This window comes from Maniola hyperantus, chromosome Z, assembly GCF_902806685.2.
Source record: "Maniola hyperantus chromosome Z, iAphHyp1.2, whole genome shotgun sequence".
Taxonomy (NCBI): domain Eukaryota; kingdom Metazoa; phylum Arthropoda; class Insecta; order Lepidoptera; family Nymphalidae; genus Maniola; species Maniola hyperantus.
In genome coordinates this window covers 3,625,612-3,652,349 of record NC_048564.1, presented here as the reverse complement: position 1 = coordinate 3,652,349, position 26,738 = coordinate 3,625,612, and the positions used below count along the sequence as shown (strand labels likewise).

Sequence of the window (26,738 nt, the reverse complement as noted above, 5' to 3'; positions counted from 1 at the left end):
ACCTGGGTGTGAACTCTAGAGCTCAACAAGAATGGGGACAACGTCAATTTAATGGTCTCTTTCTAAGGCCGTCTTTCTAAGGGAATCTGTTGCGATGCTCAGCCCATGGCTTAGAGTTTCGACTAACCAATATTGGGACACGTTGGTCAGTTGAACCTAACTAGTCCCGTACGCGCCAGAGACCGTGGCGTGAGTCCAAAAACCAGGGGCATTTACTTCGCCTAAGAGTTAAGACGCTGTGAAAAGGTTGAAAATGTATATTGCCCTACAAAAGAGGATTTGTTGTGGGTCATGATTTGATCTTTGGGGTCGTACGTATTTTTTGCCTTACGGAAGCCGTTGTGGCCTGTGTCGCGCTTGCAATTGTACCCTTTCTTGCTCAGCTACTGACAAAAGTTTTCAATTACAGATTGAACTATGGCTACCGAATTCTCACTCAAATATGTGTTATAAGTACTTACACAAAATTTGATATAAATGATACATTGGTTATTTTTAACTTTGCAATAATTATTATTTTCGGAAACCAGTCCCATCATCTCTTCCTGATTAGAACAATGGAAACAGGTTTGTTTTTCTACCTAAACTGTTAATCAACTAATTAAGTACATATATAAAACTTGACTGACTGATCTATCAACGCACAGCTCAAAGTACTGGACGGATCGAGCTGAAAGTTGACATGTAGATAGCTATTGTGACGTACACATGATTCCTGAAAATATAATCCCTAAAGGGGTAAAACAGGGGTTTTAATTTGTGTAGTCCACGTTGATGGAGTCACTTTAAGCCGTTCCATACAAATGTCCATATACCAACGAGCAGTGGCGTGCAGCTCATAGAGGCATAAACGCACTGCTTACCCTCATTGTAATAAGTCAATGCTTATTTTTCATTTTAACCTGCCGTAAAATAAGTTCATACCTAAATGCATACCCTGGCTTGAACTCCCGTGCACGCCACTGCCAACGAGGTGTACGAAACAGCAGATTTTGTTTTTCGCAATCTGCCCTAGTGTATAACTTGCTTGCAAAGTTGAGTACAGTGACCCCGTTTTGGGACGCCCTTTACGAATAACCTTGTACCTATATTTCGTAAATTAGTAACGTAAATAAATACGCAATTAATTAATGCACACTAATATTATAAATGCGAAAGTGTGTCTGTCTGTCTGTCTGTCTGCTAGCTTTTCACGGCCCAACCGTTCAACCGATTTTGATGAAATTTTGTACAGAGTTAGCTTATATCCCGGGGAAGGACATAGACTACTTTTCATCCCGGAAAATTGATGAGTTCCCACGGGATTTTTAAAAACCTAAATCCACGCGTACGAACTACGAAGTCGCGGGCATCAGCTAGTAACGTAATAAAAGTCACTGCGATGCTGTTATGAAAACAATAAGAGGTATAAATAGTTATTTATACTATGAATAGACTGTAGCACAGAGTTTAACGTGTATTATTATATATAATATTAGTATATCTTTACATACTAATCTTCTCTCTATATAATATGAAAATGAATCGCTAAATGTGTTGCTGATCGCAAATCTCGAGAACAGCTGAACCGATTTCGCTAATTTTTAGGGTTCCGTACCTCAAAAGGAAAAACGGAACCCTTATAGGGTCAGTTTGTTGTCTGTCTGTCAGTCTGTCTGTTTGTCTGTCGGTCTGTCAAGAAACCTACAGGGTACTTCCCGTTGACCTAGAATCATGAAATTTGGCAGGTAGGTAGATCTTATAGCTGAAATTTGGGGAAAAATCTGAAAACCGTGAATTTGTGGTTACATCACACAAAAAAAATTAAATTGTTGACATGAACTAATAATTTGTATTTTCAATTTTCTAAGTAAGATAACTATATCAAGTGGGGTATCATAATATGAAAGGTCTTCACCTATGCATTCTAAAACAGATTTTTATTTCTTTATGTATCATAGTTTTTGAATTATCCTGCAAAATGTCGAAAAAATACGACTGTAGTACGGAACCCTCATTGCGCGAGCCTGACTCGCACTTGACCGGGTTTTTTTTTGTTCACAATATTCCTTGAAATACGGGGATGGTTCTTACGGAGAGAAAAATTTGAAAAATTCCTGAAAAAGAATCGACTGTTAGGCGGTATGAAGTTCGTCGGGGCAGCTAGTATTTTAATAATTTACAGTACACTTACTTAGTGCTTTATTTGATAAAATTGTAGTATAATATAAATAGTAAATAGTGGGACGGTACGTAGAGAAACTTTCAGCTTTTATAAAATAACGAAGGTCTGCCACGCGCTGGCTCTCTCTCTCTATAGTTATTAATATCTAAATAGATGAATAATATAAAAAACAAAATAATTATATATTACCTAATATGGTCACTTATCTTTATCTATCTCGAATCAAACAGGTTTGATTGGAGATATATTTGTTTTATTTTATTCGTTTATTTGCAATCAACAGCGATACATACAATATAATTTTACATAATAACAGACTGAAAATAAGGCCAAATAGGATTACAATATTTTTTTACAGATTACTTAAATAGTTATTAATTATAAATTTATAACAGTAGGTACGTTTGATAATTTAAACAAGCTTTACAATATAATAATATGAAAATATAAAAGTGATTATTTGTCAACTTAATCACTTCTCCTGTTTTATGTTAACCTTTTATTCTAGCTGCTGAACCGGCGACGTCTATGGGCGGAGATTTTTTACTAAAGTCAGCTTTCTGTGTGGATTTCGACCTTCTCGAGATAGTGTGTTTCTGTGTTTTTTTTACGTTCGTCCTCATCTTTTTGTCTCAAACATGTCACATTATCTATTCTCTATTTTTGCGCTCCTAGAGGCGAGGTAAGAGCTTGATTGTTAATTAATTGTTTATAAGTACACGTTCATTGGTGAAATCTTAAATTCCTTGTACATAAATGGGTTGTAGGGGAGATTAAATGCTATCTAATTACCTCTCAAACCTTCAGACAAAAAGAAACTATTTCTGATGAGTGAAAGTTGGCAATATGCATTGGTTTAATTTTAAAGTGAAAATCCGCAGTTTTCCATTATTGTATATATAAATGTAATTTACTCAAAAATTGTCTATTTCTGCCCAAATATGTTATGGGTTATTTGATAGCATTTTGACGACTTTCCCTATAACCGATTAAGTACAATCGTGTCGATTATCTAGTGACCTTGTGTTTTGTTAGGGATGAATATATTATTATACTGATGCCCGTGGCTTCGTCCGCGTGGAATTAGGTTTTTAAAAATCCCGTGGGAACTCTTTGATTTTCCGGGATAAAAAGTAGCCTATGTCGCTCTCCAGGTCTTTATGCAAAAAATCACGTCAATCCATTGCACCGTTGCGACGTGATTGAAGGACAAACCAACAAACCAACAAACAAACACACTTTCGCATTTATAATAAGGGTACTGATTTAAACGCTAACCATGCAAGTGCAGGACCGTGCCCTATGAATTCCCGATTTCCAATTCTCAAATAAAGAGGATTTATGTTTTTGCCGTGCTAAGACGCGCGCGGTTGTGAGCAGAAAATAATTACTTAAGTATCTAAATAAAAACACATGCAACACCAAGACAAAGCGGCACGTCTTGTGTTATATAAAGTAAGTTATTTATAAATTGAGAAACTTCGGCGTTGTTTTAATAGGTGTTCTGTAACTCTTTCTACTTACCTAAATGCAATTATTTTGTACGGCATACAATGATTCTAATGTAGATGATTCTACAATGATTCTAATGTAGATTGTTTATGTTACACCGATTCTTTCGTATCTGCCTTTAAATATATTTATTTTACTAGGTAGCTGATGCCCGCGACTTCGTCCGCGTGGAATTAGGTTTTTTAAAATCCCGTGGGAACTCGTTGATTTTCCGGGATAAAAAGTAGCCTATGTCACTCTCCAGGTCTTTAACTATACCCATACAAAAAATCACGTCAATCCGTTGCACCGTTGCGACGTGATTGAAGGACACAACAGAAACCAACAACCCAACAAACAAACACGTTTTCGCATTTATAATAAGGGTACTGATTTGTGTTTTAAGCTTTATAAGTAAGTATTATATTTAAGTAATTATCTATACCTATTTGTGTTTTAAGCAATTACTTAAGGTAGGTATCACATGCTTTAACGGTGAAGTAAAACACCATGAGGAAACTTGAGAAATGCTTGAGAGTTTCTATAATGTTCTCAACGGTGTGAGAAGTCTGCCAATACGCACTCGGCCAGCGTGGTAGACTATGGCCAAACTCTTCTCATACTGAGAGGATACTCTTGGTCTGTAGTGAGCCGGCGATGGGTTGATGATAATCATGATGGACATAGCTCAGCGGGTGGTGAAGCTGAAGTGGCAACGTGCATGGCACATAGTTCGAAATACCGATACGCGTTGTGGTCCCAAGATGCTGGAATGGCAACTTCGCACTGGCAAGCGCAGCGTTGGAGGACATCCCGCTATACGTGGACGGACGACATCAGACGAGTTGCAGGGAGCCGCTGCATTCCGTGGCGTGTGGAACGCTGGAAGCTCCTACACGAGACCCATGTCCAGCATTGGATGTCTATCGGTTGACAACGACGATGATGATGATGATGCCACCTGTTCTCAAGTTTATGACATCGCGGTCACAGTGCGACAAAGGATCTAAAGGTAGGTGAAGGTCGCAGTTGTACATTTTGTATCAAACCAGTTTCTGTTTGTTGTACGCAGACTGATGATTACACACCTCGATAGATGAGTAGGTACTCGTTTAATCCAACTAAAGGTGCATTTTTTACCAGACCCGCGGTTCTGCGTTAGAAAAAACCGGCCAAGTGCGAGTCAGGCTCCCGCACCTAGGGTTCCGTACTACAGTCCTATTTTTCCGACATTTTGCAGGATATATTTTTTTAAAGAATATTAGCCATGTTAAACGACTAATATTCCCATTTCCTCTCCAACTAAGCGTAAGGCTTGTGCTAGGAGTAGGTACGACAATAGTGCAACGGGCGGGGTTTGAACCGTTTTTTTTTTCGGTTTTCAGTCCACTCCTTTACCTGTAATTAATTCAAAAACTAAGATGCATAAAAATAAATAAAAAATTGTTTTAGAATGCACAGGTAAAGCCCTTTCATATGATACCCCACTTGATATAGTTATCTTACTTCGAAAATTGAAAATACTAATTATTAGTTCATGACCACAATTTCATTTTTTTGTGCGATTTAACCCTAAATTCACGGTTTTCAGATTTTTTTTTCCTTATGTCTGCTATAAGACCTACCTACCTGCCAAATTTCATGATTCTAAGTCAACGGGAAGTACCTACCCTGTACGGTTCTTGACAGACCGACAGACAGACAACAAAGTGATCCTATAAGGGTTCCATTTTTCCTTTTGAGGTACGGAACCCTAAAAATCACGTCGATTTGTTGCTTCGTTGCGACGTGATTGAAGGACCAACCAACAAAAAACGCTTTAGCATTTATAATATGATTAGTGATTATACCTACCTAGTGTCTACTACTGGTTTTACTATTAGTTAGGGAGGCGAATAGGGGAATTTTCGGTAATACTCGAGCGTGGCAGTTTAAGATATGAGAGATACCTTAGACCTAATAAAACAACCTTGTAAAGTATTTAGCTCTATATGTAGTGACGCGCGCCGAGGATAGACGATCAGATTAGTAAAAAAAAATCGATAGTCTGAAATACTCGAGCGCGTCAGATTAAAATATTGGGGGTTGATTTTAGTGTTTTAAGACTAAATTTAACTAATCTGACGATAAGTCCTTGACGCCGCCGAGTTATAGGGTCGCGAACTTGTAAAAAAAAAACGTTAATCCGGCATTCTCGAGCGCGATTTTTTATTTTTTTATTTTGAAGAATATAATCTAAAACTTACTAAAAATACAAAATCTGCCGGTTTCCGCATGACCGGAAGTGTGGAGGAGCCATTTCGTCTTCCGAAAAACGCGTTGCGGCATATAAGTCGCGAACGATACATTTTACCAAAAAAAAGTTTAAATAAACAAAAAAGGTAATTTTATTTTACACAGAAAAGGTCTCTTTACATTTTTGTCCAAAGTTAAAACTTTTTGACTTGAAGCATCTTAAAAACTCAAACTCCCGGTTTTTTGAGTATCTCGAAAACTGAGGGTGTTAAAAAAATTGATATGAAATAACGATAATTAAATTATGTGACTTTTATTATATCTCAAATTTTTTTTTCTAAAGCTTCTCGTCAATTTCGTGGACTCGGAAAAAGTTACGCGTATCTGTATACAAAAGTATCATTAACATGTACAGTTTCATGTATGTATATTATTCAATAGCCTGTTGATCCTCAAATTGTTATTTGGACGAACCGTAAGCAAAACGAAGTGAAGAATTGAAGCAAAAAAGAGGAATTTGCCATAAACATATAATACAGACTGAGCGCTTATATGCCGTCCTACCAGTATTTTTCCTTAATTTCAATTATCAAGGAGAAAGAAAGGAAAAAAAAGAAACCAAAAAACCTTTTTCGGTCAGATTAAGAGAACCCACCAACATTTTTGTCAGATTAAGAAAATATGTTTTCAGGATACCGAGATAAACCTCCCCTATGAAAATCTGACGCGCTCGAGTATTTCGAAAAAAATTTTTTTTTTTGCATTTTCAAAAATTCATCGTAACTTATCGTCGCGCCGAAATCGTCAGTTTTTTTAAAGGGAGCTTCCTTGGGGCCTATTCAACACCCCTTCCGAAAATCTGACGCGCTCGAGTAAATTTTTTTTTTTGCATTTTTGACTACTTTATATGCCTACCCCCACCACGCAAACCGGCAGATTAGTATACCGTTGTTATCAGAGGCACTTGGGGCATACGTAGTATGAATATCTGACGCGCTCGAGAATGCCCAAGTAACTGTTTTTTTAAACATTTTTGAAAAACCGTACACGCCAAACCCACCGCTAAAATGGTTTTTACCATACTAGCTTTTCTTTTCGAAATTATTTTATCTTTCGATTTTGATAGGTCTCGACGGCGCCGTTGAATTACGCCATTTAGCTACCTCGCCTCCCTAACTATATTGAGTATTGCAGGTGTCCCGCGGTGTCGACATTACCTACTAAGATGACATTATGAGTCAACGGCTTGAGATGAAAGGAGCTGACGGGCCAAGGTTGCGTGTATCTAAAGGGCGTGTGCTGTCTACGTTGAAATAAGGAAGTGTTTTGTAAGTAATGACGATGGAAATAATAACTTCGACTCACTTCTTCTTTCCACTTGTCGTCTGTCGGCCTGGATTTAAATCGGATGTTTCAGTGGCAGCACATTTTATTAAAGCCGACACTTGTCGGAAGCCGATTTTGTGTCAAAATGTACCTACTTGCCACTGAAATATCAAGCGACAAACGACAAGTGGGGACGGGGGGTTAGTGCTCTGAAAGTGAAAAAATTGGTCAAGTGAGAGTCAGACTTGCACAGGAAGGGTTCCGTAAAATCTAACATAAATAACTCTTTTTAATTTTGTTTAAATTTTCATGGCGGCAATTTTTTAATTTTTAGTAAGTATTTGTTGTTATAACAGCAACAGAAATACACATTCTGTGAAAATTTCAGGTCTCTACCTATTATGGTTCACAAGATACAGCCCGCTGATAGACAGACACACGGACGGGTGGACGTACAGACAGACGGACAGACGGATGAACAGCGGAGTCTTAGTAATAGGGTCCCGTTGGCAGACTTCAGGTACGGAACCCTGAAAACGGAATACGCTGTCCTGCGGGGTGATTCGCTAACTCAGTGATCAACTCTAAATGATAGCCATCAAACTCATTTGACATTGATTTTACATTGCTGCTTCACTGAGTGACATTAATAGTACAATACATTCCAGGTCTGAAATAAAGCGTTTACTGGCCGAGTATCTATATCGTCGCTGGCTTACTACTGATCACGAGTGTCTTATTAGAATGAGTAGGGTCTAGCTTTAAGAACATTATGGAGAACTCAAACATGCAGGTTTCCCCACGATGTTTTCCGTCACCGTTAAAGCAAGTGATATAATTATTTACTTGCTTAAAACACACATAATATGTATTAATTCCGAAAAGTTGGAGGTGGAGGAGTGGAGGACACCTATACCACCACCACCACCACCACTTTTTAGTAAATTAAGAATTGTTAATGAAATATTTAATACCAAAATAAAGTTTTTGAATATCTGTTAAATCTCTAGATTCAAGAACTATACTAGAAAAACTGTCAATGTTTCGAATTCTAATTTATAGTTTATATCCCGTAGAGTGAAATAAGCTTTATGGATCAGTATATTTACTTATAGCAAAGCTCGGTATCTAGCCAACAATCTCTTTGTAATGTAACTTGAATGTAATACATAATAGCAAGTTTTGTAAACAGTTTGAAGTAACTATAACAATGTTATTTAATAAAGTGCCTATGAAAAAATAAAACGACAAAATACTAGGTCGCCGGTCGGCGGTCTTTCAAATAATATGAGGCAAGTAATGTTGCAATGCCCACCTTGCTCGCTCTATCGCGTACCAGCTGAATATTGTCGTTCCACTAAGACTGCGCAAACGTGCGTCTTACCAACGTTGATAGTATTCGAGTGTCGAAAACCCTCCGCATTATAGTAAACTGGATCTTAACTATGAACCTTGTTTTAAAGCTCAAGTTTGTCTACATGTCTACAGCCAGGGCTCCAAGCGGACACGTTGCGAAATTAAAATCAGTGGCATTGAATTTTTGACTTTAATTCAAGGGTCTTTAGGTCCATTTTACTTTGACGGTAATGTGTTTCGACTCTCGTATTCTAGAAACGTTTGGTGAGACGTAAAATCTTATACTAAGCGTACTGTTTGCGTGACTTTGCAACATGTTTATCTTACTTATCATTTTCGTCGACTTTTATTACTGAATTTCACGTGGGACTAATACATTTAAAATAACTCCTCATGATAACAAATCCAATTTCGACGGGCCCACCATACCATCAGACAGTTTTAATGTCACCTCCCATCTTCGTCATCAAAGACGACCCATGGTACCATAATCATCCATTATCATGCAAACCACACGTATCTGCAAAATTTCAACTTGGAAGTAAGCGAAAAATCTAGTTATAGTTCGATAGACGTTGGGGTCCCAAGGTGCTGGAATGGCGACCTCGCACCGGAAGACGCAGCGTTGGAAGACCCCCCACTAGGTGGACGGACGACATCAGACGAGTCGCAGGGAGCCGCTGGATCCAGGCGGCGCAAGACCGTGGCGTGTGGAAGTCCCTACAAGAGACCTATGTCCAGCAGTGGACGTCTATTGGTTGATGATGATGATGATGAGTTCGTACAAAATGACTTCTCATGCGCCATTTTAACTCTATACGTCAACTGTCATGTCAAAAGTACGGTTAAAATAAGGACTGAAGGTACTTTATACATGAAATTTGACACTTAAAATTAAAATGGCGCGTGAGTAACAATTTCGACGAAATGACAACATATGAAACAAGTGAAACTAATATAAAGCTTTTAATGAATGGCGCCATGCTATTAATTCTACCGTTGTCCCACTAGGGCTGTACGGAAACCATTATTATCTAACATTTGCAACAAGTATTCAACTAAATTTGATTCAAATAGCACCGACCTTAATCTTATTCGCAATGACTACTATAATTTGATTTATGTAACGGTCACAGTAACTACAGAAAATTCAGTTGTAACAAACCTTGCGGATTTTCTTTGAACCTTGCGGATTTTCTTTGAGAAGCTTCAGTTTTAACATAAGTAGCGTAGCCATGATAGTCTGGTGGTTAAGACATCTACCTCCTATTTGGGAAGCTAGGGGGTTCAATCCCGGTTCGGGATCATGTTTATGAAATTAAGTATCATTAATTGTTTTGACGGTAAAGGAAACCATTGTGACCAAACTTGCATGCTTGAGAATTATCCATAATGTTCTCAAATAATGTTCTCTCGAATGGCAAAAAAACGGAACCCTTATAGATTCGTCACGTCAGTCCATCTGTCTGTCTGTGTGTATGTCACAGCCACTTTTTTCCGAAACTATAAGTGCTATACTGTTGAAACTTGGTAAGTAGATGTATTCTGTGAACCGCATTAAGATTTTTACACAAAAATAGAAAAAAAGCATTAAAACAATAAATTTTGGGGTTCCCCATACTTAGAACTGAAACTCAAATTATTTTTTTCATCAAACCCATATGTGTGGGGTTTTTATGGATAGGTCTTCAAAAATGATATTGAGGTTTCTAATATCATTTTTTTCTAAACTGAATAGTTTGCGCGAGAGTCACTTCCAAAGCGGTAAAATGTGTGTGTGTGTCCCTGTAACTTCTAAAATAAGAGAGTGATAAACTAAAAAAAAAATTTATGTACATTACCATGCAAACTTCCACCGAAAATTGGTTTGAACGAGATCTAGTAAGTAGTTTTTGATTTATCGTTGCAAAATGTCGATAACATACGATTGTACTACGGAACCCTCAGTGCGCGAGTCTGATTCGCACTTGGCCGGTTTTTTCTACAATCGCACCACACGCCACCGCAAGCAATTTCACCCTCACCACCTGGTGAATGATGCACTTCAACCACCCATTGTGCCAGACCCTTTTTTCCACGCACATGCAAACTGTGGAATCAACTCCCTTCGGCGGTGTTCCCATTAGATTACAACATGGGATTATTCAAGGGGCGGACCAACAAATTACTGAAAGGCTGGCAACGAATTGGCGATTCCTCTGCTACTGCAAATGTTCATGGGTGGCGGTAATCACTTACCATCAGGTGACTTACCTGCTCGTTTGCTCGCTATTTTTATTTAAAGAACGTATAAAATAGAAAATTATATTTATATAGGTAGGTACCTACTTACGCAAATCCATGTGTCAGCAAGTTTTATTTATCTTACCTAAGTAATTGCAGGCCCTAAGAATACCTATGTAAAAGCAATTAGTAACTTATTACTATTATTAACATGCAAGTAAATTGCATAAACATTACGGCTGCAGCATTTTCGCCTCTAGATAAACGTAGAGTAATAGGTTAATTAAGTAAATATTTATTAGGAAGGCGCCGTTTTACATATTTCGAGAAAAATATAATGCGTAAAATTTAACTCCTCACGAGTCCTTTTAACTTTTTGTGTCAAATTTCATATCAAAAGTACGATTTTAGTCTTTATTTTAAAGGTGGGAGCAAAGTATTTGTATGGGAGTCTTCCACTGCGCTTCCCGGTGCGAGGCCGCCATTTTGAGCACCATTCGAACCCCAACGCCTGTCAATTCTTCATAATCATAATAAGAGCCGCAGCCAAATGTCACTGCAGCTTCCGAAGTTATACTCCCAGCATAGCTCTTACTATAGCTCGAGTAGAGTAGAATAGAGTACGAATACATTGCAACTATTTTTAACATTATTGCTTACTTTAACATCAAATAACCCAATAATCTGATTTTATGCACAATACTTTGACGTAGTACGTATTTTTTCTTATGATTTATGCTTATTCATATCCATACTAAGTAAGTAATATTATAAATGTGAAAGTGTATCTGTCTGTCTGTTAGCTTTAACGGCCCATCCGTCTAACCGATATTAACGAAATTCGATACACAAGTAACTTGCATCCCGATACGAACATAGGCTCCATTTTGTCCTGTAAAATTAAAGAGTTCTCTTGGGATTTTTAAAAACTTAAATCCACGCGGGCTTTGTCTGTTTGATACAGAGATAGCTTGCATACCGGAAACAAACAAAGGCTACTTTTTATCCCGAAAAATCTAAGAGTTCCAACGGAATTTTCAAAACCCGAAACTTACGTCGATGAAGTCACTAGTAATTCAATATTTATGTTGGTGGAAATTACAATACAGTACAGTAAATATTACTTTTAATTGGAACACATTATGTATTATTTTGCAATTCATTCTAAGCGTGTCAATTAAAATAAATATAGGTAAGCAAACTGATATACCTTCATACATACACAAATACACATAGGTAAATAGTGTAAATATACTTACATATTCGGATCAAATTAAAAACCTCTACTTTTTGAGGTCGGGGAAAAAGAGAGGTTTAATTTTACACAAAATGTTGCCAAACTCTGCATCCACTCACTGGCAGTGTCTTAACTTGTTACTGTAATGTAATAGTCAAGGAGTAACTTTGGAGTGCCTTCATCATCTAAGAGACGGAGCAAAAGAAGGCGAGCCATTTCTCAAGCTCGCAGTGTAGCCCGGCTCGTTGTGAAGTGAAGGCGTTTTTGGTACACTTTTTTGGAGGAAACTTACTGACACGTGAGTTTGTTTATTATTGTCTATGACCGCGAGGTTAGTTAATATTTATTACAAGCTGTGCGAAGAATATTAATGTGGTTAAGTTATTGTTAAGTTCAGCTTAGCGATTTTGTGCTTGCTTTGGTAGAAAAATTTGATTTTTTTTTTCAAAAATATTCAATTGACTATAACTAAGTACCTATTACCTAGACAACGGTGTGTATTTTATTTTGTGACATTTTTTAAAAATCTTTTTTTTTCCATAAAAATAAAAATGTTTGAAAGATCCATCTACCTATACAGAACGGCTCGACCGAATTGGGGGATTTTTTTGTTGCGTTTGTAATAATTGTCAGGGCAAGGATTGTATGGAAGAGTTTTCTTGTAAAATCTACAGGAAATTCGAATGGTATTTTTGTATGAGGATTTCAATACACTCTGTATTCACTTGTGCTGGAACAGTATTGATACAGCCAAAACAAGTCAATCAGCATTTTAAAAATAGTCAATTTTATTTATTTTATGGACAATAATTCACGCTTGACTAAAAAATTTACTATGCCAAAAGTAATTTTTCTGACCCGCTTTTCGGGTATGAACCAAAATAGTTTTAATTCAAAGATAATACTGTAACTTTTCTGTATCTATAAATACCTACTAGCTGATGCCAGCGACTTCGTACGCGTGGATTTAGGTCTTTAAAAATCCCGTGGGAACTCTTTGATTTCCTGGGATAAAAAGTAGCCTATGTCACTCTACAGGTCTTAAAATATACCCATGCAAAAAATCACGTCGATCCGTTGCTCCGTTGTGACGTGATTGAAGGACAAACAAACAAACACACTTTCGCATTTATAATATGGGTACTGGTTTGATTCAAAATTATTGATGGGGGAAAAGTTAAAAGAGTATAAATCGATAGGGTTTTCTTTCATGGTACAAAAAACATTTGATTTTTTTCGTGATTCCCATGACCCGAAACAAGGCAACCTATGTCAGTGTAGATCAGAGCCGTATTTGAATACATACTTTAAATAATTTTGCTTGTGTCCGCCGCCGCGGGTATGGTTCCCATACTAAAGTACCTTTAGGTATCTCCTATGGTTTTGGATTTCCTCATACTGTTCCAGTTAAAAAAACCGGCCAAGTGCGAGTCAGGCTCGCGCAATGAGGGTTCCGTAATACAGTCGTATTTTTTCGACATTTTGCATGATAATTCAAAAACTATAATGCATAAAAATAAATAAAAATCTGTTTTAGAATGTACAGGTGAAGACCTTTCATATGATACCCCACTTGATATAGTCACTCACTTTGAAAGTTGAAAATACTAATTGTTAGTTCATGACCACAATTTAATTTTTTTTGTGTGATCTAACCCCAAATTCATGGTTTTCAGATTTTTCCCCAAATGTCAGCTATAAGATCTACCTACCTGCCAAATTTCATGATTCTAGGTCAACAGGAAGTGCCCTGTAGGTTTCTTGACAGACAGACAGACAGACAGACAGACAACAAAGTGATCCTATAAGGGTTCCGTTTTTCCTTTTGAGGTACGGAACCCTAAAAACACACTGTATACTTACGTGGTTCATGGTTGTTTAAAGTAGGTATTAACTATTAAGTAGCTCTTTACATCAGCTGCAATCGGTAGATGAGGCAATTTTTGGTGCCAAAATTAATTATCAATAAAATAAGAAGTTACAAAATAGACATCAAGTATGTGGCGTGAGGTGTCCATTACTAACCAAGGTCAGTGAGAGCACAACGGTTGACTTTTTTCACCTTTTAAGTTTCACAACAACAATTTTCGCCTACCGCACTCAAGAAAACTTCACTTCAATTTCATCATCATGATAAACCAATCACTGGTTCACTACAGAGCACGGGTCTCCTCTCAGAGTGAGAAGGGTTTTGGCCATAGTCTACCGTGCTGGCCATGTGCGGATTGGTAGACTTCACACATCTTTGGAACATTATGGCATTATGGAGAACTCTCAGGCATGCAGGTTTCCTCACGATGTTTTTGATATTTAATTACTGAAAACGCAAATAGTTCCGAATAGTTAGAGGTGCGTGCCTACTTCCCAAATAGGAGGGCAGCTCATTTTGCCCAATTTTCTTTTGGTCTTGGGTTCGGACTTTTGTCTGTCCAGGTACCTACCCAATCCCAGGATTTTTGAATAATATATAAATCCATGCGGATGAAGTCGCGGGCATCAGCAGCAAAATAATCAAAGACACTTCCCCGATTCCCCTGCAACGATTAATTTGTTAGATAAGTAATTAGTTCTTGGACCACTGTTCGAAGAATCGAACTGTAGAATCGATTTCTCGATAGACTCTTTTTGAAAGTATAATGAGCCAAAACCTGTCTTGCAAAATAGACAAAACACAATCAATTTACTATCACTAGTTAACTCTGCTATCATTGAATCCAATCAGAGCAACAGCCCTAGCACTATCAATGTGACAGTTGCTTTCTCGCGTCTTTTTAGTGACAAAGCGATGCAAAAGCCGGCGAGAGAGATGTCACACTGACTGTGCTCGGGCTGCTGAGTCTTGATAGAGAGAGAGCCAGCGCGTGCCAGACCTTCGTTATTTTATGAAAAAACTGAAAGTTTCTCTGTGTCTTGTCCCAATACAGGGAGAAACGAAGTTTGGATCATGGTGGCTTTGGTATCGTGATTCGTGGCAACCTCCTGCCAGATATCCTTGAACTAACAAATTGTTAAACTTTAAGGGCGTCTGGCAGAGGGTTATCACGACACTACAGTCGCTGATCGTTCCTTCTTGTGGGGACAATACGCAGAGAAACTTTCAACTTTTATAAAATAAAGGTGGTATGGCACGCGCTGGCTCTTAGTCCATGAGTGATAGTGTGGTTTGGTTACTTCATTCTTATTCAACTCGAGATTTAATCGGAGACATTTATACGCTTGACTGGCAGAGAGCGTTGCTTGACTGTGGTTATTTGTACCATTTTAATGTATAAGTACTTACAATCATGATAAACTATAAACTACTATAACCTAAAAACTATTTACAAGTGAATAAACTACTATACTATATCGAGTGTGGACCGTGTGCCAGCAAGCGCAGTGTGGAACGACCTCCAGCGCGATGATGTCCCAACAGTATACCCTCGAAGTGACTTTGACTTTGAAGTCAAATAACTTGAAAAATGAGGGACTTTCATCCCCTGTTCCCCCTTTGGGATGGAATTTTGAAAAATTGTGAAACTTGTACTTCTTTATTACTAACCGATAGCGATAGCCAAAATATCAAGTTTCATGGGTATAACTTGAAAATTATCTTTAAAAATTGAGAACTTTTGTACAGTCTTTCATTCCCTATTTCACTTTTAGGGGTAAAATTTTAATCATAAAATATTGTTTTTTTTATTTTTAACTGAAAATTCCTGAGTACCAATTTTAATCTATGTAACTTTTAAAATGACGGACTTTCATACAAACTTCCATCCCCTATTTAACCGCCTTAGGGGCTGAAATTTCCAAAAGTTCTTTCTTATGCTCACGTTATAAAATGAATCTACTTTCAAAGTTTCATGTTTCTAACCCGAGCGGTTTAGGCTGTGCGTTGTAGTAGATCAGTATGTCAGTCACTCAGGACTAGTCTTTTGATATTATATTCAAAATAGATTTTTTGCACAATATGACCTTTTCATTTCGATCTAATTTGCCCTCGTAATTGGCATCTCGCTATTACACCGAATATTGCTTATGTAATAATGAAAAATTATAGCGTTGCCCAAGCATCCAATGTGGCGCTCTGTTGCCCAACATTGCGTGAGACACAGGCACAAAGCTTACTTTAGGTAGCCTCTCCATACATACCGACTTTAAAAGTCGATAGTAAGTATGTATAAAAGTATGGTTTGAAGCGGAAATTATCTAGGGGTTATGAGACGTCGGACTCCTAGTCAGGGGTCCAATGTTAGATTCCGGGCACGCACCTCTAACTTTTCATAGTTATGTGCAATTTAAGCAGTTAAATATCACTTTCTTTAACGCAAAGCAAGTAGGTAGAACCCAATCGGAATATGATGGTTTGCGCAAGAACATAGACTAAGGATTAAATAAAGAAGCCCAATTATTGAGATCAGTTTTTTTACAATACCCAATCATACAATTCGAGTTCAGATTAAATTGTTTGCTTTGCGCGTACTATTACAGTATCGAAAAAGTGATAGACATTGGGGTCCCAATGTGCTGAAATGGTGAACTCGCACTGAAAGGCCCAGTGTTGGAAGTTCCCCCACTAGGTGGACAGACGACATCAAATGAGTCACAGGAAGCCGTTGGATTCAGGCGGTGCAAGACCGTTGCATGAGGAATTTTCTACAATAGACCTATGTCCAACAGTGGATGTCTATTGGTTGGCGATGATGATGATTATATAAACTAGGTATAAATCGCGACCCTTCCCGACTTTAACTTAAGCCACATTGACAAGGTAGTCCAACAACTGTCCTCTGTAATTATTATTTACCAGCTGATATCCAAGACTTAGTCCGCGTAGATTTAGTTTTCTAAAAATCCCGTAGGAACTCAATAAATTAGCCTATCTCACTCTCCAGGTCTTTAATACCCATGTAAAAAATCACGAAAATCCGTTGCTCCATTGTGACGTGATTGAAAGATAAACCAACAAACAAACACTCTTTTGTATTTATAATATAATATATACTAGCTGATGCCCGTGACTTCGTACGCATGGATTGAGGTTTTTAAAAATCCCATGGGAACTCTTTGATTTCTCGGGATAAAAAGTAGCCTGTGTCACTCTCCAGGTCTTTTAAACTAAACCCATGCAAAAAACACGACAATCCGTTTTCCATTGCGAGTTGCGACATGATAAATTTATATTCCATTCGACTTTATAATAATATGGGTAGTGATTTTATTAACTAGATTAGAACGTGTCGGCACTCGGCCGTCAACTTGTTGGCACATCTAAAGATGCTTTATGTATCTGATATTTCTCGCTTGCTTCTTGCTCCACAGATTCAGGCGTAAATAAGCATTTTGCAAGTGCGATATGTAATACTAATACCTTATGAAATAGGAGAGGAGCATTTATCTATCGCATACGTCTACGCATAGGTCGAAAGTGCAATATGGCAGGTTTGCTCACAATACAAGAATGGGTAGGTGGGTACTAATTGCGCGATTGTCAGAGATGAGTTGCAGCTTGCAGCACTGTTCACTTTACTGGTAACCACAATGCAAATGTGTGACATTCTCGTTTATGAAATCAACTAGCTGATGCCTGCGACTTCGTCCGCGTGTAATTAGGTTTTTTAAAAATCCCGTGGACACTCTTTGATTTTCCGGGATAAAAAGTAGCCTATGTCACTCTCCAGGTCTTTATCTATACCCATGCAAAAAATCACGTCTATCCGTTGCACCGTTGCGACGTGTTTGAAGGACAAACCAACAAACAAAGACACTTTCGCATTTATAATAAGGGTACTGATAACGATTTTGTAACTTTTAGGATTTCAACATTGGTGCGCTTTTTGTGTACCTACTACCTACGTACTTATCTGTTGTGACGAAGTTGTTTCTGTGTGGTTATAAAAAAATACTGGCTCTGCTGGGAGTTTTCTCGCCAGCTCCGATCCAACACTCTTTTTAACCTAACTAGACTATGGGTTTTGAGTTATTGAGTAGACAAATCCAACCAACAAAATGGCCGGTGATTAGTTTATAGTTAAGCTATGTTCTCGAATATCAATATCTCTACATAGGATTATTCACTCCAAAATAGATTCTCCCGTATTGCTGTCGTTGATTAATATTAATTATAATGTCCGATTTAGAAACCCTAGAACTTTTGCCCTTAGTGTATATAAGAACAATACTTCCTTTTACAATCCCGTTGTCCGTATGTGTCGCCTGTATAATGATCTTTTCACAGCTAACCGTAATATTGACATTTTTAATAATAATTTGAACACATTTAAAACACATATTAATCAACATTTTGCATCTTCTCCACTTTAAGTATATTTTTCATAGTTAATTTTCTTGTATTTCTTTTTTCTGTGTTTTTATAAATTGTATCTTATCAGTTAGTTAGTGCATATATTTATTTAAGAATTGTTGTGTACACATATTTAGGGTTACCGCTTAGATTTAATCTATTGTTTTTTATTTTTATTTGGACCATTTATAGCTGAAACCTGTTTTGTGTGCCTTTATAATAAAATAAATAAATAATACACAGCAGACGCAAATGCATTAAAGGTATAGGTAGCCGCAGAGTCAGATTAAGTGGTATCAATAATTACATAACATTAGGAAATTTCCCCTCCGTAAATACTTATTACTCTAAAGACATTACAAGTACAAAAATTTACTAAAAACTATTACCCACTAAAAAATCAAGATTTAGGTTTTTAAAAACCCCGTGGGAACTCTTCAATTTTTCGGGATAAAAAGTAGCCTATGCCCTTCCCCGGGATGTAGGTAAGCTAACTCTGTACCAAATTTCATCAAAATCGGTTAAGCTGTTGGGCCGTGAAAAGCTAGGAGACAGACAGACACACTATCGCATTTATAATATTACTATGGATAATGATACTCTAGAAATACAAATATTGCACTTAATAGAGTCATTCCAGAAAGAGAAAACGTAGTCTTACCAACGGGAGATCAAGTATCATCTCCTATTAGATATTTATGTCCAGCATAAATAAAATATATACCTATAATAATGACTACTAGGTATATGTCTTTATTATGTTATTTACGGAGGGGAAATTGGTATCATAATAATAAAATGTACTAACTTATGCAATTGACCGCATTTATTTTTCCCTTTTTTTTAGAACCATGTCGCGAAGGCTCACAAAGAGGTTCTTGACACCAGCTGATGAATACAAATGTCCACTCTCAGAAGAAACACAAGCAATAGCGGAAGCTGAACTCCGAGAAACTGAAAGTTCTAGATGTCAAGCCCTTGATGCCTTGAGGAATTGGATGGAACAGAATCCTAAGTTTTTGGCGGTTAGAATGGGTAAGCCTTTTTACTCATCATCATTATCAGCATGATCAACCCATCGCCGGCTCACTACAGAGCACGGGTCTCCTCTCAGAGTGAGAAGGGGTTTGGCCATAGTCTATAGCACGCCGGCCATGTGCGGATTGGTAGACTTCACACACCTTTGAGAACATTATGAAGAACTCTCAGGCAGGTTTCCTCACGATGTTTTCCTTCACCGTTAAAGCAAGTTTTAATTACTTAAAACGTTAGAGGTGTGTGCCCGGGATCTAACCCCCGACCTCCGATTAGAAGGCGGACGTTCTAACCACAAGGCTATCACAGCTTTTTTTACTAATCTATAGGAAAATGTCGATGCAAGGAGCCTAACCTGGAAAGGGTTGGTGGCATATCCTATCCGATAGACTGGAAACTAACTGCAACCAAAGCCTTTCGGCTGACCAACTACTTACTAGCAAATTTAGAAATAATAAACTCGTAAAGTGGCTTTTCCATGTGTCGTATCCGGAACCTCGCACTTGAAAGACTATAATACTTACTTCTGAGCCAGAGAGGCAGTAAAAGTCATTATAAAATAAGTGAATTCGCAGCTCCAGAAAGGAAATGCTCTTCCTTCGACAGTTGTTTAAAGTCCACAGAAACGACCTTGGCCATACAATGGTGTTTCCGTTTACATGTCGTAAATAGCCGTTTAAGGTTTTCTGACGAAACATTCGGGCAACTGCTCAACAGAACATTAAGTAAAAGACACAAACCGTCAGAACACCATAGTTAACGACAGCTAAGGTCTTCGCACATTACACAAACTCCAAGCCGACTCCACTCCGACTCGACTTACAGTAAAGCATGGTAATATGAGCTTTAAGTATATCGTATTTATCGTAATTCCTTACGATGGAATTTTCAAACTGCAATGTGAAATTCAAGTGCACGATGTGTGTTTAACGCGTAGTCCATGCATCGTACAATTCTTTCAATTAAATAATATTGAAAATTGATATAAAACTCACATTTCTATGTTTTACCTAACTGTGAGTCGAGTCTGAGTGGAGTCGGCGTCGAGTATGTGTAATGTGCGAAGACTTTTTATTCCACTTGGAGAAAAAAAACAAAGGTTTATAAGTATACAAGCGAGGCTTTATACCTACTCTGGCACAAGTTTTTATTTTATTTTAACTTACCTAAAAATTTAAATTTAGTAGTCCATAAAAACTTAGTTAAAACGGTATTTTTTTTGGCGTGGACCACAGGCAGCGTGGCAAAAAGTTTCAAATATTGTGATGTTTAAATAAAAAAAATTATAATAAGTTAATTTAAACAAAAATAACTAAGTAAAATAAATGTATAAAATTATTATCAAGTTATTTTATATTAGTTAATTATTACTGTCCACTTTAGGACGTACCTGAACGTATACTTAAAAACAAAGATGTACCTATGTACCTAGAATTAAAGTCCCTGCAATTTCGATCTCAAGGGAGGCTTGCGTAAACACGCATACTAAAACTAGGCCAAAGGTGCATATACCTATAGGAATATTATACGCGCAAAAAAAAACACTTTAGTATCTGAAAACGCTCTAACTAGCCTAACTAGCCTTAAGCCCTACCCTCCGACAAAAAGTACCTACTACAAATTCTATATCAATGCCTCTACCGAAATATACAATCAAACTGCATATGAAGTAGGTACTTACTTAGTTTTTGCAGCATGTATAAAAGTTATCTAAAGTATTTTTGTATATGTGTCTAAATTTAAAATCAGTAATTGATCGCTTAAAATTTAACTCCTCACGCGCCATTTTAAATCTATGGGTCAACTGTCATGTCAAAAGTATAAAGTATGGTTCACCCAAATTCTTAGTATAACTAAGAATAATTATTACTTTCTATATCGATGGGTTGACATTAAATTTGACACATAAAGTTAAAATGGCGCGTGAGCAGTAAAATTTTACGCATTATAAAGAAGGATTGCTTGTTTAAATAAAGTACCTAAAGAATTATCAAATGTCCAATATTTTCGTTAAAAAAAAAGTCCATATAATATTCACAGATGCTGCCTACCTGCTTCGTTTCCTCAGGACGAGGAAATTTAGTGTACCCATGGCTCAAGAAGCGATCGAGCGGTATATGCTGCTCCGACAATCTTGGGGCATCGCGTTCAACCAGCTCGACTATATGCTGCCCGTTATGACAGAGATCATCGACTTAGGGTGAGTGAGGGTGAGATCTATAGAGCGCACTCTGACTTAGCTTAGACTTAAGACAGAGTTAAAACGAAACAGAGTTAGTTTTATCTCTCACATAAATCTGTCTCGTTTTAACTCAATCTTAAGTCTGAGCAAAGTCAAAGTGCGCTCTATAGATCTCACCCTGAGACCGCGGTTAATGACGACGCGGAAATTTTCATGCGCTACCTACCTAAACACTCGTCCGTTGCGCTCTCGCATAAAAGGATTTTTTTTGTCGTCAACATTAAAATTCCTGCAATAATTCAACCGCAAAAGCTTCTTTGTTCATTTAATTTAGTCGTTAAGGTTGTTCAACGGGACCAACAAATTTCTAAAAGGCCGGCAACGCATTGGCGGTTCCCTCTGGTACTGCAAATGTCGATGGACAGCGGTAATCACTTAACATCAGCCAGATCGTTTGCTCGCTATTTTTATTTTTATTAAAAAAAATGTAAACGCATTTAATTGCTAAATAAATTGCGCTCTGTATGCCTACACAACCGTAAACGCAAAGAATTCTTGTCTAAGGAAAGCACTCTCATTTTATTCGAAATCCTTATTAGAAATATTGCATGGGTTAGGTACAATTTTATTCGATTTAAAATTCGTTATTAAAGCATAACGAGACACTCCGAATTTTAATTTATACCATTTTCTATAAAATTTTCTTGCCTTTCAGATACATATTCGTGAGCCCTTACAAGGATAAAATGGGACGGCGAGTAGTTATATACCGACCTGGTACGTATAACTTTAATATTATCATCAAGTTCAAGCCTTACGCAAGAAAGAATGAGCACTGTGAAGTTGTACACGGGTGCTCTCTAAGACGCGTTGCGGGCGACTGACGGGGTACGGGAACGGTAGTCTGGGCCGCCCGACCGCAAATTTGTTGCACATTTTTTATAAATATTTATATAAAAATCTATGTGCTCTATTACCATAAAATAATACCGTAATTCCTTAGTACATTAAAAGTTGAACGTAAATACGAAATTTTATTGAAATTGATTTTATATCAATCAAATAAAACTTTTTTTTCTTCTAATGGTCGTGTAAAAATGCGTATTTTGGGGAAACATCGCGATTTTTTTGATATCGAGCCAAATTGTGCAATCATGTTTTGGGTCTCGTAATTCCTAAAGAATATCTTTAATATCCTTAATTTTTATTATATTAAAAAATAAATAAAAGTAGTATTTTATATTTAATTTTTTACATTTAATAAATTCCCTATAGGTGTTTTCGATCCGTACAAGTACACAAATCAGGATATGTGCCGAGTCATGGCAACGTGCTACGAGACTCTGATGGAGGATGAAGAAACCCAGGTTCGTGGACTGGTGCACTACGCAGACGGTTCAGGAGTCAGCTTCCCACACCTCACACTCTTCACTCCAAAGGAGGCTGTGAGAATAGTTAAAAATGGAGAGGTAAGATTTATTAGACACTAGCTTCTATAGTTTTTAAGAAACCTCGTAAAAAGTACCCAGCTGAATCACTTCTTGAATGCAGGTCAATAGTCAGACATACTGACACATAAACACTTAAGAAATGGAGAACTTTTTAGTTTATCGCAGCGACAAAAGCTATCCAAGAACTCGCTCAGCGACGCTCTTGCCAGTCAAAACACTCGAACATTTTGCGCAGAGATTAATTAATGTACACCTGCACCGTACACGGGCGATTACTCACTCGACGTACTCGCACACTTGAATAGCCCAGCGACAAAACTACGACATGTTTTGTTCTGCTAAGTGGGGGTTTCCCAACGCTGTGCTTTCCGTTGCAAACTCGCCATTCCTTTGTACCTTGGACTCCAACGTTTTGCAAGCAATATTATGCCCTGCCCATTGTCACTTCAGCTAAGCGACCCGCTAACGATCGTCGTCGGTATGTCGGTTAATACTCAGTTCACAGTTAGTACTCAGGAACTTCTGAACTGGTCACGTACAGAAACTTGGAGTTTCAACGTGATCAAATAACAGCTCTCTCCATCGTCCGTTAGTGACGAGCTAGTGGGACCATATTCTCTATGATCCAATCATCACTGGCAACGCACTGTTCGAAAACTTTGCCCTTCAAGCACCGAGGAATTGGACAAGAAGTCATCTCGAAGCTTCTCGCCATTAATCATGATTACCTATTTGTTCATATTCCAGCGCACACTCCCGCTAAGACACAAAGAAATTTACGGAGTTAACGTTCATCCCACCATCAAGTTCGCTCTAGACTTCGGTATGGGTCTCATCTCCGAGAAGATCAGGAAACGAGTGAAACTTTACACGTCTATTGAAGATGTTGAGATCGATAAGAAACTCCTGCCTCAGGAGTACGGTGGTGTGATGCCTATGAAGGAAATGATTCGTGAGTTGATCAATTTTTTTAAACTTAAAACTTGACTGAACGTCGTGGGCGCGTTGTAGTAAACATTTTATATTTTACTAATTATTACAGCTGTGATAGCCTAGCAGTTAAAACATCGGCCTCCTATTCGGGGGATCAGCGGCTCTATCCTGGGCACCTCTAACTTGGAGTTATGTGCGTTTTAAGCAATTAATTATCACTTGCGTTAACGTGAAGGAAAAATTATGAAGAAACCAGCATGCCTGAGTGTTTTCAAAGGTGTGTGAAGTCTGCCAATCCGCACTTAGCCAGCGTGGTAGACTTTGGCAAAAATCAATCTCATCCTGAGAGGAGACCCTGAGACCCATTTTCTTTCATCAAATGAATAAAGAATCGCACTAATTGATAATCCATACGCCTTACCTTTGCCTACAGAACTATGGAAAGCTGAGTTGGCAACCAAACGTGATATCTTACTGCTAAACGATAAGATATCTGTCCGCCTAGAGATGTACAGTGAAGCTGCTCGAGAGGGCGCCGTTTCGGCGTTACGTGCTGGTGCCAACACCTGCGCAGGCGTCGATGCTGTAGGGGATGCTATGAGAGGACTCACGGGCAACTTTAGAAAACTAGAGGTCGACTGATGCGTTAATTATTAAGCTAGTTACCTAGTATAGATGTTCGATTCAATCTTTTTGGGGGCTGAGAAGTTAGCAATTAGCATTAATAAATGGATCTAATGTATATTGATTGTATCATAATACTATTATTATGTTATTGCGATGCGACCTGTGACTAATTTCACAGCCGCCAATAAATTTGAATCCAACTGGCCTAAATAATAGCCGTATTATTAGTATTATAAATCTGTAAGTGTCAGTTTATTAGGTACTACGTTACTCCAGAACCAAGTATACGATTTCAGTGGACACAACCTGGACAAGAACAAATACATTTTATTTACACTAGCTGTTAACCGCGATTTCATCCGCCTGATATAATTTACCTACCTATTAGCTTATAGCACTTGAGAACAATATCTATCACCAAAGAGATTACTCCCTACATACTATCATAATCATCATCACCATCATCATCATCAGCCTGTGTACGTCCACTGTTCCTAAAGGCCTTTCCTAAAGAGCGCCTTCAAACCCGGTCCTCACTTCCTCATCCAGCCGCTTCCTGCTAGCCTCTTTATATCGTCGGTCCATCGTGCTGGAGGGCGTCCCATACTACCATAAGCTCTTATAATATTATCTAATTAGGTACATATTTTTCATCCCACTAAAATAAGGATACATTTATGAAAATCTATATCCAAGCGGATGAAATTGCGACAAACGGCTTATAATATTTTAAATGTTTAAACAGTAGAAAAAGGAGATGGGACTCTCATTTCAAATTTAGGTAGTAGGTATCCAATGGACCTTAAGAATAATCAAGCAGACCACCTATGTTTCTGTAACGGGGAATTAGTAAATGACAAAGTTAATACACGCACGGTCTGACTGTAGCTTTAGGTCGTTAGATAATTAGTTTTTTAGAGTTTGAATTAAAAGCTTCGTCCAGGCAATGTAACATGTTATAAAAATATTGCATAAATAACACTTCCATATTGTGTAACATAGTTCGCACCTTTAGAACTATAGATACGTATTTCGAAATTTTATTATTGTAGAGACCTACTTATTGTGAAATTTTAATATTTCAAATTTGGATCATATAACTCATAAAACGACGTTCGAAATTTGTGTAGTCCACGCGGACGAAGTCGCGAGCATAAGCTAGTTCAAATATAAAACTTACTGTTATTCAGATTCGACACCCCACCGCACCGATTCGAATCGTCATGTTTTACCTGTGCATTTCAATATAATTTTCACAAAGGAAAACTTGGGCGTCTCGTCGAACCGAACCTACTCACGAAAAAACAGGCGGCGGCTGCTGGACCATAACCATAATAATATGCAAGACTTGGAAATAGTAGGTACCTAAGTGCATTATACCTAACAATGATATTAAAACTTGTGATAATAATAATTATTATTTTTAAGATTCTGTAAAGGCTTTAAAGGGTTAAAAATAAATACTTTACCACAAATTAAATATGCAGTTTTTTTATAACTAAATTTTTGACGACCTACCTGTGACGGTCTCAGGTTCGATTCCTAGATTTATCAATAATTTAAGAATCTAAGTTCCACACTCGTTTTAAATGACATAGTTAAATTTCGGTCTGAAAAACTTTGAAGGTTTCGCCAGTAGCTAGGTACTAGGCTAAATTACTAGGGATCTCACCAACAAATCAGTGCCACCGAGTGATTTAGCAATCCGGTTCGATGCCACGTACCTAAAATTAGGAGTATGAAGCTTAGAGTATTTAAATGTATGAAAAAATCGAGCCCTGTGTACCATGCACTATACGAATCATTCCGAACAAAAATGTTGGTGGGCTGATCACGCTTTTCCTTAACTTGATGGCCACGACAGTGACAATATACTGAAATTCATATAGCGCACTCTTAGACTTAAGTCAGAGTTAAAACGAGACAGATGTAAATCACTCACATAAATCTGTCTCGATTTAACTCAATCGTAAGTCTGAGCAAAGTCAAAGTGCGCTATATAGATCTCTAGGGTCTGCACAGACGAGGGATATTCGCTCGTCTGCGCAGGCCGTGTATTGACCATTTAGTTTAACCGAACATGGTTTTTGTATGAAATGACCATCTAGATTCTAGTGCATAATAGTACATATAGTCCGTACAAAATAAGTTCTCATGCGCCACTTTAACTTTATGTGTCAACTGTCATGTTG

At 37.7% G+C, this 26,738-nt stretch overlaps 1 protein-coding gene across 6 annotated transcripts; it reads left to right on the top strand.

The window, feature by feature from the left end:
- Positions 1-2,699: 2,699 nt before the first annotated feature.
- Positions 2,700-26,026, top strand: LOC117995338 (alpha-tocopherol transfer protein-like). 6 transcript variants are annotated; one of them, XM_069508934.1, is made up of 8 exons: positions 2,700-2,846; positions 7,085-7,218; positions 19,166-19,353; positions 21,394-21,553; positions 22,251-22,312; positions 22,811-23,004; positions 23,734-23,938; positions 24,353-26,026. In XM_069508934.1, exons 3-8 carry the CDS (start codon positions 19,170-19,172, stop codon positions 24,559-24,561), a joined length of 1,014 nt encoding a protein of 337 aa, XP_069365035.1. In that variant the 5' UTR covers positions 2,700-2,846; positions 7,085-7,218; positions 19,166-19,169; the 3' UTR covers positions 24,562-26,026. The 6 variants fall into 6 exon arrangements, with proteins under 6 accessions (XP_069365035.1, XP_069365036.1, XP_034839239.1 ...); XM_069508935.1 differs by lacking the exon at positions 2,700-2,846 and having other exon boundaries at positions 7,059-7,218; XM_034983348.2 differs by lacking the exons at positions 2,700-2,846; positions 7,085-7,218 and adding an exon at positions 12,102-12,330.
- The last annotated feature ends 712 nt before the right edge of the window (positions 26,027-26,738 follow it).